We start from the raw sequence: 17,047 nt of genomic DNA, 5'->3' as shown, positions 1-17,047 counted from the left end.
GCTGTAGAGAAATATTAGCCTTATCCTCCCTCGGGGATTACTGACTGCACAGTTCAAAGAATAAATATTTTAATTGTGCAGGAACCGTATTTGTGTGTTTGCATTCACATGGACCAGTTTAAAACGGTCCTGGCAACGCAGTGTGTCCCAGGACCTCACTCAGCCACAAAAACCAACGTGTGTGTGTTTCAGTGTTGCTGAGCAGCAGAATTTATCAGGAATGCTGCTGACCAACAGAAACACACACAGAGAGTGAACACATGGAATTTGGAGTTATTTTACTTTGTTTTTTGTGAGTTTTTTTGGTTTTAAATCTTTCCTTAAAGTCAAGTTTGTAGTTGTCATTGTTTGAAAATTAGTGTTTAATCAGTTAGTTTAAGCGGTTCATCACAATAACAATAAAATACCAATTCAGACACTCGGGCTGCTTCGATCCACACGTTCGACTAAAAACAGTGAAACTGCAGAGACTGCAGGTCCATAAAGTCTGACCCCATCCTGCACATTCTTAAAGTGCATCTTTAAAAACCTAATTTCTGTTATTTGGCTTTAAATAACAGAAACCCAGAGTCACAGTTGCTGCTATTTATTGTCTCTGATATTTGTGTGTGTGTGTGCAGCCCGCATGCACAGGGTCAAACTTCACTTGTGAACTAATCAGTGAATAACAGGGTGAAAACCACGACCCGCTTCACTGTCAGCAGGTACTGTCTCCTGCAGGGGGCGACACTGAGCCTCATTCTGCAGGTTACTAAGACAACAACAGGAGGCTGCAGAGCATGCAGACGCTGCTGAGGGAAATAAATCCCTCCGTTCTCCATCTGAGCTTGTTTTTATCTTCCTCAGAGTCTCAAACACAGCACTCTGCATGAAAACCTCTGTGAAGTCACAGATCCACCAAGACAGCCCTCGATCTTCCACTCAGCTCCAGAAATGCTCAAAAGATCAAGTAAAAACAGAAAAAGCAGCAACATGTCAATCACTGTTCAGCCCCGCCCTAAATCCTTCCTGCTTCCTGCTCCTCTCTGACCTTAATGGGAACATTATCTCCAAAACAAACATGTTTTATTTAGTCCTGAGACCATAAACTCACCAGGACAGAGCTCAGAGATCATCTGATGAGGAGACTCATTTCCTCACAGACTTCGATCCAATCAGAGCAGAGTCGTCGCCCCCAGGACATCAGACAGACCCACACTCTGTGTGTGAAACATGACGACCTGATGAATTTCAGACACAAGCTGATGATCTGATAATGTTTCAATACTGATCTGTAGGAGCTGCTCAGCAGATATGAACCTGGTTTTAACCCTGACCCTGTTTAAAGAGCTTTCTCTATCAGACATTGAATCGCTGAAATCATGATCAGCTGTGAGGAGTCTGAAGAAAGAATGAGGGCGTGTTTAGAGGCTATAAATAAAACTGGATGCAAGGTCCATCCTTGTGTGTTAACTTCTCAAGTCAAGTCAAGTGGCTTTATTGTCATTCCCACCATGTAGGGTGGTACAGTACACAGTGAAAGGAGACAACATTCCTCCAAGACCATGGTGCTACATATAACAGACACTCAACAAAGGTTTACGTAAAGTGCAAGTGTGCAAAAGAAACTAAACAAAGACAGAACAGAACTATACAGACACAGCAGCGCAACAGAAAAGTGCAACAATGACAAAAACTAACTTGATGTATGCTGTGCGTGTGCGTGTGTATGAGATTGTGCAAATAAGTGTTTGTGTAGCTGAGATATAGTCACAGTGAACTTTTTCCAAACTGCATTGTATATATTTTATTTTTTATTACTCTCCACACACTTCTTGGACTACATAACACTGTCCTCTCACTCTCCATACTTGCACTATGCTGTATTGCACTGTTTGACTCTGTCTGTGTACTATTGTACTTATTTATTCTCGTTCTTTTCTGTTCCTATTCTATTTCTATTCAAGTACAACACTGTTGTACTTATTATTAGTTTATCTTATTCCTGTATAGTTGTGTATATATGTATATTTTATTTTTTTCATTTTATTTTTGCAGTTTGCACCTTTGATCTAGGACGACGATATTTTGTCCCACTGTGTACTTGAGTCAATATTGTTGGGTTGACAATAAAACTCGACTTGACTTAAATGTTAGAGTTATGTATAGATTTTGTTTTATGTGTATAATGAGTTTGTCATATAAGGCTGCATGTTAAATAGTATTTTCAGTCATGTTGGGAAAATTTACTTTTGTATGAATATGTATTTTGTAATCGATCCATCTTATTGGGGATTTAAATATTATAAGTGATTATCAGTAGTTTATTTTGAAGTATACTTTGCTTCATATTTGTCTCAGTTTTACCCCGCTATTACACTTGATTTTGAAGTGGCTGTTGAGAGAAACCACACCACTGTTTTGATATTTTTATGTTTTTTTTAAATATTGTGGGCCAAAGTTGCATGGACTCCACACTGGAATAAGGAAACACCTGCTGCTGTGAAAATGCTTAGAAAATAAAGCCAGTTTTGCAACCAGTCCCTGTTTGTCGTCATAAAACAGTCTACCATTTGAAATCTGCTACACTTGGCAGTAATGTGTATGAGGGTGTGTGTGTCAGTCCGGTCACTGAGCTGTGAGTGTTGGATCCTCTTGGCGAGCGTCGCTGACTCAGCGGGTGGATCCAAAAACAGCTGATGGGATTGTGAGTGCAGTTTGATGGAGCCCCGTGTGAGTGAATCCTCTGAGGTTATGTCGGATTTTCAATGCAGCACACTTCAGAAGATTTCCACAGAGACGAATATCAGCGAATGCTTTTCAAACTTTCAGAGGTCAAAGAAGCAATCAACAATTAAAACGTTTAAATTTATTCAATAAAGACGACAGCAGCTTCAAGCTGTCATCTGTTTCCTGTAAAGATCATTGGTTTGAGCAGCGCTGGATTAAAACATCTCAGACTGACCTGATCACACAGAGCCATGCACGAATCTGCAGGATAAGACCTCATTCAAGGACAGGTGAACACACCTGTCAGGTATAAGACTCTAAACATGCATTTCTGTATTAAACCTTCATGTAGCTGTTTATCAGATTTATAGTGTACACATTAATTAATGCTATAATTTGCATTTTTTTACTCTGCCCATTTTTATTGTCTTTGTTTGTTTTCACTGCCGTATATGTAACATTTTACACAGCATTCAGTGCCCGTGGCACTTTTGCTGTGTTTATTTATTGTAGACTGGACCGACTTTATCATGCTGCTCGAACACAGTCATTTCCCTTGAGGGATAGAGAGGTACTTGTTGGTCCATCTAGAAGGTGGAGGTGAAGAATTTAGGCTAGACTAGTTTCTGCTCATTTTATTTCTTCTTTTAAAAACTCAGACAGCTTCTAATAAATATAATAATACATTCACAGAAAGGAGGGGGAGGAGCTACAAACATCCTGGCACAGCGAAGGCGGAGGCTAACACTGAGGCTATGCTAACACTGAGACATGTAAGTGCAGACGTGCAGAGTAAAAAAGTAAAAAGGCTTCAAGAAAATAGAAAAAGTAAAGAGAGGCTTTATACACCTGAAGGAAGAAACAGGAAGTGATGTTAGGGGGGCTGTGAGCAATGGGAGGAGTTTTCAGTCCATTTTATTTTTGTATTTGCGTGCTACATTTCAAGGCGGCACCCCCCCACAGGTCACCAGGTCACATGATGCTACAGCACTTACACGGCTTCTTCTCCTTCTCCTTCCCTGCCGTCTCCCCATTGCTTGCCACTGGTATCGCCATTGGAGGTTTAGTGGAGGTTGGTGGGGCCTTGGAGGTGGGCAGAGGTGGATCCGCCTCCTTTTCTCCCCCTGATGTCTTCCCGTTTGGGTCGTCAATGTGCACCAGCTCGGCCTTCACCGTGCCCTGCAGCCCCAGCACCTTCTTGGTCTCATCTTCATCCTCTACGCTCTGGTAACCCATGAACACCATGGTAACCGGGTTCTCAGTGCTCGCCTCAGCCACGCTCGGCTCACCACCCACTTTGGCCTCTAGCCCTGTGATCTCCACTGGAACCTGAGGTAGCGGCGACTTGGACCGCATCAGCCCCAACTCCTCCCGAACCTCTGCTGTCGGGAGGGATGTCACAGTGGTGACAGTCTGTGACATCATCGACGCCTCATCAGCTTTGTGGATGAGCTCTTCAACCTCATAGGAGCTGAGCAGGTGGACATCCTCACCATTCAGCTCATGGACCACTGGGAGACAGGAAGACACAGGTGAGGGTCAGAGTGCGACACCTGAATGCTCTCCAGCTGAAGGACCAATAAAGACTCACTGAGTGATGTCACAGAGTACACCTGTGCATCAGCTTCCTTCAGCTGGAGCTGCAAGTGATGAGGTGTGACCACCTGACTGTCAGGTGAGTGTTGATCATGCAGGCAGGCTGAGGCCGCTGTGGCTTTAGGAGAAGGAAAACTGCTGCTGTGAAAACCCGCAAACCTCCAGCAGGAGGCGCTGCAACAACCAGACATGTGGATCTGCTCCTCACACTGTGCTGTAAAATGTCCACTGCAGGAACTCAGCAGGAATGACCCTCAGATCTGAAACTCTCAGGCAACTACAGCCTTACGCAGGTGTGTAATGCTATGAAAATACCTGGTGGAACATCTGGCAGGTAATCAGTGGAGTTCAGAGGTCCTCCCAGAGATGCTGAGAGTTTCAGAAGTGAAGATGTGGAGGTGTTCAGCAAAGACTGTGAGGGCAAATAGGTCAATAATTTAAGAAAAAAAAAGAATGAGTGATTCATCATCTACAGTCCACGAGCTTGTGAAGAGATTCAGATAAATGCGCTCACAGCAGAGCTGAAAACAGCCCTTTGAGAGTCAGTTATTGCATCAGCAGGTCCCTTCTCGTAAAGCCGGCTTTGTTTTTATTTATTTTTTCTTGTTTACTTGCTAACATCACCTTTCTGCTCATCTTCGTAAACTTTGACCCCTTGGTCAGAGAGGTCAACAGGAAGTTTGGTGTTACTGGACAGAACCCTGGTTTCCCCCGTCACTCTGTCCCGCTCTACTTTAATCTCCACCGAGTACATCGCTGGATTGGGAGGGGTTAGAAGGGATCACATGGGGTTACACAGGGTCAGAGAGGGTCAACACAACAGACACAATGAGCTGCTGTGGATCTAAAGATGAAGGCAGCAGACAGAAGGTTAGATCACAGAAGTAAAGAGTCAGGACAGAGAAAGCAGCAGGTTATAAACAAGCAGCCCAGGTGAGGGTAACCATCCAATAGCAAAGGTACAGCTCTATTAGTGTGACATGACATAACCACGCAGAACAAAGAAAGGTCTGATGACCAGAAGGAATATGTGAGGCTCTGCTCGCATCATCCAGACTGACTTTGGTACAGTGTGTATATCCTCTCCTGCTGCCTCAAATAACTGAACTATCCAAACATTTCAGCTGCAAACAACCATAAATCAGATAAGTCCCAAGGATCAGATACACTAAATGGACACCAGCACCCACACATTACCCTAAGAGGAGCTGCTCAGCCATGAAGCTCCTGGTGCACAGTGTTTGCTGATGTTAATGCCAGAGATGGATGGATGGATGGATGGGAGAATAGACTAATGGATGGACAGACGGATGGATGGATGGATGGATTGATAAATCAGAGAATAGACTGATGGATGGATGGATGGATGGATGGATGGATGGATGGATGGATGGATGGATGGATGGATGGATGGATGGATGGATGGATGGATGGATGGATGGATGGATGGATGGGAGAACAGATGGTTAGGCGGATGGAAGAATTCTCCTGAACTGACTTTTGTAACAGTGGCATCCTGTTAGCACCACATTGGAATTGCTGAGCTTTTCAAACTCTGTCTCTCATACAGATAAAGTTAGGTCACAGGTGCTGGATTAATACACCTGTGGCACTGATTCACAGATTAACAGGTGTAACTCAGGACTTTTGTCTATAAGTGTACATGGGAGACGTTTTCCATCAGATGTTGAGGGACAATGTGAGGAGGTGGAGGAAGAGGAGCTTGGATGCAGCTCAGGTTATTGCGAGAGTTTATTCCTGAAACTTGAAATCTGTGACCAGCAGCCGAGCCGCTGACATTTGTGCGGTCAGAGTCTGCCTCCTCTGCTGCTGCGTTGTTTGAGTACATGTGCATCACTCTGATTTTCTTTCTGCATGTTGAGTGAGGCTGCAGGTATTTATTAAAGTCAAGGGAAAGAATGTGAAAGCTCTACTGATGTTTCTAATCTAACACGCTTCAAGCTTCACTTAACATGTACGTGTTGACAGTTGCTGTGAGGACTAGACCTTCAGGATGGCCTGAGTGCTGACACAGCAGTCACACTCTGGCTCCGACATTGCCTTTTTCCAAATACTTTCACATCTCCCGTGGAAACTCCTGCAGTCATGCCAGGGGTAGATTCAAACCTGCTTCTGTTCAGCCTTAAATACCAGCAAAGTGTCAGGAAACTCCCACAGCTTCATATATTCCTTTAGCCCATGATTCATTTCAATAGCCTCCCACAGATCCTACACTATGAGGGAAACAACACAATACACACACACACACACACACACACACACACACACACACACACACACACACACACCCATCACACCAGCCAACACACAAATTCACTGTTAACGTGACCCTAAAACGGACTTACAGATAGAGACAGGAAGACAGCTGTTAGAGACACATTAAGGTCGATGTCCCCTCTCCTCCAACGTGTCTACACTCTATGACCTCTGACCTTACACATTTGCAGTGTGAATGATAACAGATTCATTAAAATCATTGCAAGCTGCGATTAATCATATTTTACTGATTCTTCGAATTTCATCACGGAGAACCAAACGCAAACTCTTAAAATCAGGAAACAACATGGCTGATCTCATCTGTGCTTTATTCTTTTACTGGCTTTATTAGATAGTGCATCGATGACAGACAGGAAAGCAGGGGAAGACCTGCGTCAACCCTCTGGCTGCTCTCAGCCATAGGGCCTATGGCCGTCTCCTCCTCCCAGTGAGCTAATCTTTAGCCATGGAAATATTCTGGATCTGTTTCCTGACTTGGTGACTTCCAGGTGAGCTTCATGTCCCACCTGAGGAAAACTAACTCGGTTCACCAGTTTAAGACGACCCCGTCAGGTCGGTGCAGAGTGGGTGTGGTCACTTCTGACTCACCTTTCTTCATCTCCTCGGTCGCCTCTCTGGGTTTGTTCAGTCGAGGACTTTTGTTAACTTTGACCTCTGCAGGGGCTCGTGGGTAAAAATGGGCCAGGCACAAAGACAGAGCAGAGAAAGGACTAACTGTGAGGTTATCACAACAACTTACCTCCACCATCACTGTAATCTGATTACTGAAATCTGATTACAGTTATAGCACAGTCTCACCTTGGATCACCTGAGTTGCCAGTGGAGCCCTGTCCTGCTGATGCCTTTCGCGACCTTTGACCTCTACAGCTGATCAGAGACAAACGTGAGACAAAGGCTTCACAAATAAAAGCAGACAGAGAAATTTAGAAATTTACCTGAAGCTGGTCCTGATGACACCTGGAGGCACAAACAGAGAAAGGAAGTTTATCTTCACAATAAGAGTCTTAACGGGAATCCTCCATCAATAAGTAGAAGGAGACGGGGAACAGAAACATGAAAAAACCTCCAAAGTAAGCCAGTCCTGCCAGCGAACCCCCCTCCCAACAGGCTCACCCATGTAATCCAACCTAATTTGGTTCAAATGATCTATTAACCCTATGAGGACAGCAGAAAAGCTGATCTTAGAAAGGAAAAAAAGTGATATTAGAAAACGTGTGTGTGTGTGTGTGTGTGTGTGTGTGTGTGTGTGTGTGTGTGTGCGCGCGTGTGTACACTCACCTTAATGTTAGTTATGGTCTGACAGACAGATCCAGTCTCAAGGCCGACAAGTTCCTGCTGCAGCCTACAGCACACATACACACACACACACACACACACACACAGTTGATGGTTTTAATCCCACAGTGAGTAAGGCCACCCTTCCTGGATGTTCGGGCTTGGCGGCTCAGACCTGTCGATGGTCTCCTCCAGGCTCCGGGTCCGGGCCTCGTCCTGCTCCAGCTGTCTACAGACTTCGTTCTGCTCGGGTCCAGCAGAGGCTCCCTCCAGCAGCCAGCGGTCCCTCAGAGCCTTTGACTGAAACACAGGTCACACAGATGACAGCTTCCTTCTAACACGTGAGGAGGCACGTATCAAATTCATATTTGTCCATGAATGTTTATGAAAAGAAGAGCTGCAGAAACATGTGCTTAAAGTTCACTCATGATCTGTTCAGTATGAAGCCCACCACCGAAGCCATCGTCATTCCTTCATCATTTCTTTATAAAGGAGGCAGGTCGAAGGTGTGCAGGTGAGTCCAGCTGTTCGATTGGAAGCTGTGAGTGAGACAGGAAGTCCTCTGACTGCAAACAGCTGACAGATCATCAGGAGAGGACAGACTGGCACTCTGATCCACTCAGAAAACAATTAACATAAAGGCCTGAAAGTCCACAGGAGACACCTGGGGATCCTGTCCTTCATCACAACTTCCAGCTAAGTGAGGAAAACTCTCCAGCAGGAAGATGCGTCATCATCCACAGAGCATGAAGAGAATAATCAAAGCAGATCAGAGGGTTCAAAGCATCTGTCAGCCTCGGGAATTGAAAGCTTCAACCTTAAAGTGTCAGAAAGGCTGAGCAGCTCCAGACTAAATAAATCAGCCAGCAAGACGAAGATCAGAGCAGCACGAGGAAGGAAACCTGGACATCAGACTTCACAGTCTGCAAAAAAATCCCCACACACGGTTAAAACTAAACCAGCGGGTTCATCAGAGCTTTTTACATATATAACCTGAACTCTGGTCTCATTCTGAGCGTCTCATTAAACCCTTGCAGTTGACACTCAGCTGCACGGCTCTGAGTGGAATTCATCCTCGCCGGGTCGTCCTTCAAACTCTCAACGATTTTAATCAGCACCTTAAAAAGCTGCTCGTTTCACAGACTTGCTCACATGCTAGCAGAAACAAATCTTTATCCATTTATTGTTTTGATGTTTCGGCTACACAACACTACAAATTGGAGAGCATTACCATCATGTCCTCAAAGGAGAAAACACAGTGAAGATGGAATAAAATCATTTTAATAATCTAATGATTGAAAGCAGGTGTGCACAGACAGCAGGGGGTGCTCATGGACAAACGTCCATCAGGACATCTGAGTGTCCCTTTAATAAACGCTTGAAGCCTGAATGGATTCTTTTAGTTGTATAAAACTATCCGGATGAGCTCGGGCTCTCTGAACTCGCGGCCTCTTCCTCATCAGGAAAACAGCTGCTGCTATTTCACATGGCCCTGGCGGTTCTGTCCTACCTGCGTGCTGATTGGCTGATCTCAGATATTTTTACCTTGCAGCTGTTCTCAGTTTGTGCCTCTTGAATCTCTGAATACCTGAATGACTCGACACACAGTGAGCCAGCAGGAGTAGGAGCCAGAGAGAGTTACTCTTTATTTTTTCTGGTGAAAGACAAACTGATAAGAGTCATTAATGAAATATGATCTCATATCAAAGATCAATAATAGATGAGAAAATTTACTGGCAGAAATAAATTTTCCAGAGCACTTCAGTCTAGAATATTCAACATCTGAACGACAGGTTTCTGTTTCTGACTCTCTTTGAACCAGAAGATCAGCGATGGTTCTGAGGGTTTCCATTATTACTCTGTGATCTCAACTTATTTTAGACTCCTGAACATCACCACAGCTCAACTACATGACTGCTTTGGTCCACATTCCTGAAGCACTCTAAGCTGTCACCCGGGCCACCATCTACAAATGTTGGAGGAACGAATGGTGCTGCAGCTTTGAGAATAAAAAGCGATTTAAAACAGCATCGTGTTTCCAGAAACACAGGCTGATTTATCCCATAAAAGTGCACAGTTCTTCTCTGGAAGACCTGCTCTGAATAGTGTTGAATATTACAAATTTTACAAAAATGTGCAAAACAAAGTCTAGAATAACCAGGACTGCGAAAAGTGTGCAGACCCAGGAACAGTGCAAGGACATCAATCAGCAGACAGGAAGTAGGAACAAAAAAGAGAACACAAGAGAGAGCCGCCTATCAGAATAAAACAGGAAATGACCACTGACCAACTGAAACAAGGACATGATTAAAAACATCAGTGTGAAAGAGCTGGACCCCACAGAGCGTTCAGGTTTTGGTTTCTTTTATTTAGTGCACAAAAATGTTCCTTTGTGGTTTGGCATCAATGTCAGCTTTGTAGCTGACATTTCTAACCTGAGGGAGGGAGGGAGACCTCGTTAACACAATCATCTCCACCAGCCCGTCAGACTTCCTGGCACAGCCCCTTGAGCGCACTGCAACACACCTCCACTGCAGCGGAGCCAGAGACCACGCCCCTGCCATAATCAGGCCTGGATCAGACCCGGATCAAACCTGGATCAGGCCTGGATCAGATCTGGATCTGGTTGAGTCATATCTGGATCACACCTTGATCAGACCTGGATCAGACTTGGATCAGGCCTGGATCAGACCGGGATCAGACCTGGATCGGACCTGGATCAGACCAGGATATCTGCAGCAGTCTGTTTACGTGCCTGAACAGACTCAGAGCTCAGAGACATGAGGTCTGAGTCTGACTCGTGTTTCTGCGTCTTCACGCCTCCTAGCGGCACGATTTAGAACAATACGAAGGCTTCAGCATCTTGCTCACCTCTGAGTGTACCTGACCTTTACACAGAAAACAGGAAACAGGAAGTGGTGGGCTCACCTTCAGGTGCTGTAGCGCCCTCCTGTCGTCCTCCAACTGACGCTTCTTGTTCTCGATCTCCGTCTGCCACTTCCTTTTCTCCTGTGGCATAATGGAAAACAGAACGAGCTGCTGATTGGGATCAATAATCCAATCACACTTCTGCTCTGAAGAAATCCACTGAGGTAATCTGATTACTGACTGCACTCTCTTAGTGTGGGCTTTTATTTTGAACTAAAATAAAAGTGTGTTTGCTTAAATAAAGTTTAAAATTCAGAGTCAACATTGATAACTTCGAGCAATAAAACTTACTGTGGGGGGGCCTCTCTCACACATATCTGAATCATTGATACTAGGTGTGTGAGATGCTGCATTCACTAACTGTAAGTAAACTCACCACAATTAGCTGCAGTCGATCCTGCTGATAGAGAACCTCGCTCACCCTGAGAGGGAGAGACAGACAGACAGGTTAATGATGTCACTGTGACATCACTGTGACATCACTGACGTTTCCTTGTTCCGCTCGATACACAGATGCTCAATGCACAGCTCTGTTTACACTTTAGCCTCACACACTCATTCATACACTGACTAGCTATCCCACATATACATACACACACACACACACACACACACACACACCAACAGAGTCTTGAAGCGATCAGCTAACAAGCGCTCGACAGCGGTGAGTCATCAGTTATTGGCTGTAAAGATGGCTGCCCTCTCTTCAGTTTGCTGGAGCTGAAGGCAGTGCGAGGCCTCAGGTGGTTCATGCTGACGGAGCTGCTGACGGAGCTGCTGCTGGTTGGTGAAGCTTCAGGAAACCCGAGTTCACCAAACAAGGAGCAGCCAGACGCAGACGCGGCATTAGTCCCACCCTGATTCTACCCTGAGCCTAATGGGAGCATCACGCCCAAAGTGGACTTCCTTTTTTTTGGTGAGAAAAAAAGGAAGTCCTTTTTTTTCCTTCTTCCTCAGTGAGACTTTGACTGGAAGCTGAGACCATGAATTCATCGGGATAGAGGTCACTGGGGTCAGAGGTCAGCTCGATCCAGCTCTCCTCTCTGGAGGACACAAAGTATGCTTTACACTTTAAACTTTTCCTCTTACACACCTCAAACAAAGCTTCACTTTAAGGTCTCCATGGAGACCACAGTCCACTGCAAGGACCGACAACACCAGCAGCTAGAACTCGGCCCACTGGGAACCAGTTCAGACACAGCGCCCTGAGGAGGAGGAGGTGCTTTAAAGGCTCAAACTGAAGCTCAGGCTGTTTCTGGTTTTTTGTCCATGCCTGCTCAGCAGCAGTGAGCTGTATTACAGAGAGGGGCATGGCAGGTAATGGGACAGGAGCTCAGACTGATGATTGGATGATATTAATTATTGATCAGTTTGCGATCCATCTGAGAGGAAAGGGTTCCCGTCAGTCAGCAGGTGTCTGACTTTTAATTGAAATGCCGCATTAGAGGCAGACAGGAAGTCCATGCACTGCAGTGATGAAGTACTTGCAGTAAAAATAGAAGAGTACAAATACTCAGTTACATGTTAGAGTAAAAGTACTCTCAGCTTAGCCTTTTAAAGTAAAGATAAGAGATAAGATCAGATAAACCTTTATTAGTCCCACACATGGGACTAACACGTGGATCTGCTCTGGGCCGTGTCCTTGTCCAGACAACACATCCTACTACCGCCTCTGAGCCTCCACCAAGCTGCAGCAGCTCCATCAATCTCACAGACACACCAAACAAGCACACAGGAAGTGCACTTCAAAATAAAACAGCTGCTGGGATGAAACTCAACCAGCTCCCAGATTCTGATTGGCAGTCTTTTCTAAAGTCTGGGTTTATTAAGTGGCTGTGAGGAAGGCAGGAGGAAATAATGAAGAAGTCACAAAGAAAACAGATTTCTGCAGAACATGATGGAAAATAATACAAATAAAAAAATCCTAAAACACAAAGCGATAAGAAACCGATGATTTACCTGCAGCTTCCTGTTTACCTAAGATCTGATTACCTGATGAACCTCAAACCTGACGTACAGAAACATCAGATCTCATCTCAGCACCATCTGACACCTGGATCTGCTCCCAGGTGTGACTCTTCCTGTGGGAATCATTCATCAGGTGCGTCTCTGCAGGTGTATGGTAACTCCATAGTGAGTGAGACTTTGTGCAGGTGTGTCAGTGCTTGTTTTATTCTGAAGTTTCTGAAAATTCAGACTTTGTGGTAATTCTTGGCCTGCAAGTGACATCGTGACATCATTAAAGAGCCTGCCTTGCTGAATTTAGAAAACTGAACCAATCGGACAGGGGCTTAAACCTTATATTGTGAAGAACCCCGCCGGAAGTCACCCTCTCCTCACACGTCCAACTTGACGGAAGTGACTGAGCTCAAATGAGGAACACAGAAACTGATCAATATGTAATCACAGACGATCATGCTGCTTATTGATCAGAGCTGGTGCTGCTTCCGCAGGGAAAAGTAGAGCACAGAAAGGTTTGATCACTCCGCGGGGCCGCACGCCCTTTAACCCATCACCTGCCGCTGCGGTGACTCGGACACCCCCACCCAACCCCACCCCCCAAAGTCTCCAGTTTGGTGCAGTTAGCCCCCCACCCAACCCTCGGTCCTGACTCAGCGCCCTGATGCCGCACAATGACGACACGAGTCTCAGATACGTCACAAACACAGAAAAACAACCAGAAGAAGAAAGAAGAAGAAGGGAAAGAAAGAAGAGAGAGAAGAAATAAAGTGTACTCACTCCTCCATGTCCGACGGCAGATCAGTCCGCAGCAGAACCAAACATCTGATCCACATCCGAGAGAGAAAACAAACCCGCCCACCGGGGAGGATGGAGGACAGGAGGGAGGGGGGAGGAAAGGAGAGGAGGGTAGGAAAGGAGAGAAGGGTAGGAGAAGTTTTGAATGTTAAACCTTTTTTGGTCAGATTTTGACGTCACAGTTGAAAGTGTGATTGCAGATTCATAATCAAGAGATCAAAGTGAGGAAGACTTTTACTTTGAAATCAGTCCAACATGCAAAAACGCTGTTATTGATTCCCAAAAGGTTGATTCTGTTCATCTGGACGTTTTCAGTGGGAGAAACGTTTCGTCATCATCCAGGTGACTTCTTCAGTCTCAGCTTACAGCAGGTCTCCAACCTTATAAACGGTTCCTCTGCACAATGACTGAAACTAGCCAGACAGAATCAGCCTTTTGGGATTTACTTACCTGGATGACTGAGCATGCATCAAGAGGCTGTTATTGATTGATTGACTGATGGATGGAGGATCGATTTTAAGAGCTGTGAGGTGGACGGGATGAAGATATGGAGCTCCTGGTCTCCATGATGACTTATTATTTTTATTACTGCAGCTGTCACGTGGACAGACTGGGACCTCAGACCGGGATGAGACTCGGTAACAAAGCCTTCTGCTTCACACGAGTACTTCCTTCTGCACTCTCCATGTTTGCTCCTCGTCCTTCATATCATTTATCGTACATGTGAATCCATTTTTCATGCACTTAAGTTTCATGAAGCTTCCTGCAACTCAATCACATCATGAAAGTGATAAACACACGAATGAATCCAGAATTATCATCCAGTACCAGTAAGTACTCATACTTTCGTTACTCTCAGTGTAGTTGGAGTGCTTTTTAAACTCTGTGTTTCACGTGAAGCGTCAGGATGAGGCCGCAGGCCCAAACACGAGCCAAAACCTGACCGTGTTAGCTGGATTTATTTCTCGCCCCGGCCCTCCTCATGAATCAGAGTTACTCATTTCCATCCGTGAAAAGAGACTGTAGAGGAGGCGACATCACTGTGACTCTGCAGCCAGAAAGCAACATGATGATGAGAAGGAGCGCAGCTTCTTCCTGCAGCCGGTTCGGTCCAGAAAGTGATTTCCGATGTTTCTGTGTGGGTTTTTTTTACAGATGTAATATCTGTGCTGATATCAGTGAGCAGGCTGAACAGGATTTATGAAGAGGTTACATATAAAAAAGGAATGACCTGGGTTTTTTGTACCCATATGTCACTTAAAATATGTTTATAGGGCTGTGATGTTTTATTGCTTAGAGTTTCTGCTGCCCTCTCGGCTTGATCTCGCTTGAAAAACACATTTCTAAACTCACTGGGAGTTTTTTACCTGGATAGAAAAATAAGCAATATATAAAAGTGACTTTATCAAAAACTGAGACAGGACAGGAATGTTGTTTCTGGCTCAAAACGACCTGATATCACTCATGAGAAACACGTTTGACCATCTTTGACAGATTATAGGTCAAAAAGTAATTTATGACCATTTAAATTCCCACCATCACGTTTTGGCAACACACTGGAAACAGACACGACAAGGGTGGAGTAACCACACCGTGATGTCAGCAGATTAATACGATATGCTTTATTCCATCACCATTTTAAATATAATGTAATATTTATGTCGACAGATATTTGGTAATGAACGTGTGAAAGTTTTGTTTTTTGTACAGTTTAAAGACCCAGACATTTATACCGAGGACAGTTTGTCTCATTTTCTCTTCATTTAACGCGGAAGGTGAAGCAGTAATCCTGTAGCAACACCTAGTGGTAGTTGGAAAGAGTTTGGTGATTTTTTTTTTTTAAAGGGGAATCTTCCTGCAGACCACGCTTCTTACTGTACTGACAGTTTTACTACTCTCATCACTTCAGTGTGAAAAGTGGAGGTTCAGGCGGAGCTGGAAGATTGCTCAGGTCACTCTGAAGTCTGACAGGTGCTGGAGACAGCTGAGGCTGCAGAAGGTTTTATTCTGAGGAGGTAGAATGTGCGTGGAAACAATGGTTTGGTTTCACTTGATCAGATCTGAGGGCGTTTCTGATGGAAGCAGACGTTTCACGCATGGTAGGAAAGTTCACGAAAACCTCTGGACGGTGTTCCCTGCTGAACTGACGCACCACAACCAACACAGGGCACCAGGGGAGCGCTACATTAATATGAGCATACAGGCTGTGTTTTAATGTGTTGTAATATAAGCGAGCCCCTAAGAATCATCAGTAGCCGTTGTTGGCCTCTCTGGCTTTTTATTAGCACGTGTTTCCTGTTGCACTCTTCTCAGGCTCCGTCCTGAGTGCTGCTTCCTTCCGATCTGTTGGAATTTCACAGTAATGTTAAAGCCACCTTGCCTCCATCAGTACCACTCTGCATGCAGATCTTTTTCTGCTAATAACTTGAAGAAAAAAATCAGCGGTTTTGTGGAGGACTCTCCTTTGACTATCACCGTTGAGCTTCTGTCACGTTTCCATGGCGATCATCGATGTTGTCATTTCTTTTAACCTCCTTTTTCTTCATTTGTTCTGCAGGTTTGTTCTGGCCCTGCTGGGATTGGTGTGCTCACATCCTGTTTTAGATCACGTTGTATCATGTTTTTGTACCTGTTGACCGATTGATATAGGCTGATAGTCAGCTGATATCACCACGTCACCAGTGGGAAGCAGCTCTGCTCCAACACTGTGACCATGCGCAGATTGTGAACTTTTAACTTAGTTTTGCAGGTTTTCCTGTTAATAAAGAGCCCGCCTCATTCATACAGCACCAAAGGAATTAAGTCACAGATAAACAATTAAACAGGGGAAATGTCCTTTTTTCACTTTTGCAGTGAGTTCATAGAAAAAATGACATTTTCTTTGAATGAGAACATTATATTTTATAATTACAGGACAGTGTGGGCAGTGAATTGCCAGAACTTCTTCTGTAATTTTACACATTTATTGTGTGATAAATGGTGCACGAGTGCCTTAACCTCCTAGGACCTGGCATCCACATATGTGGACATAACATTTTGGGTTGTCTAGACCACAATACTAAATTTTGCTCCACAAGGGCCTGATATTTCTTATGAGGACATTATACTGCTACTGTTCTATCAAAATTTAAAACAAATGTCCTCATATGTGGATATGAGGACATTTGCAGAGCAAAATCAGATAAAAAGATAATTCTTTGTTTTTACATTCATCAGGTCCTAACCCATCCCAAATACCAAAGAGAAATTAAAAATGCATGCCATGAAAGAGTTCGGGCCTTAGGTTAAAGACTTGGATCACCTCTCATTTCTACAAAAGAGGATTAGGAATGCTAAAAAAAACAAACAAACAAACAAACAAACTTTTTCACAATTCTTAAATAATAAAATAAAAAATACAAAAGCCCGCCGCCCACTTTTTTCCAGTGGTCTCAGATAAAACTACGCTTATCATATTTGACCCTACAAATCTTAGGGCCAAATA

At 44.4% G+C, this 17,047-nt stretch overlaps 1 protein-coding gene across 6 annotated transcripts; it reads right to left on the bottom strand.

Moving 5' to 3' along the window:
• Positions 1–2,953: 2,953 nt before the first annotated feature.
• On the bottom strand, positions 2,954–13,617 carry palm1a (paralemmin 1a). 6 transcript variants are annotated; one of them, XM_031743536.2, is made up of 10 exons: positions 13,546–13,617; positions 11,183–11,228; positions 10,807–10,887; positions 8,054–8,178; positions 7,882–7,945; positions 7,539–7,560; positions 7,402–7,470; positions 7,192–7,266; positions 4,930–5,061; positions 2,954–4,220 (listed from the first exon to the last, which is right to left on the bottom strand). In XM_031743536.2, the coding sequence occupies exons 1-10, from the start codon at positions 13,599–13,601 to the stop codon at positions 3,682–3,684; spliced, it is 1,209 nt and encodes a 402-aa protein (XP_031599396.1). In that variant the 5' UTR covers positions 13,602–13,617; the 3' UTR covers positions 2,954–3,681. The 6 variants fall into 6 exon arrangements, with proteins under 6 accessions (XP_031599396.1, XP_031599397.1, XP_039462255.1 ...); XM_031743537.2 differs by having other exon boundaries at positions 7,192–7,257; XM_039606321.1 differs by lacking the exon at positions 7,192–7,266.
• Positions 13,618–17,047: the final 3,430 nt, after the last annotated feature.

The sequence above is a fragment of the Oreochromis aureus genome, linkage group 23, assembly GCF_013358895.1.
Source record: "Oreochromis aureus strain Israel breed Guangdong linkage group 23, ZZ_aureus, whole genome shotgun sequence".
Classification (NCBI taxonomy): Eukaryota; Metazoa; Chordata; class Actinopteri; order Cichliformes; family Cichlidae; genus Oreochromis; species Oreochromis aureus.
Note: the sequence above shows the minus strand (reverse complement) of the source record. Positions and strands in the feature narration are given on the sequence as shown.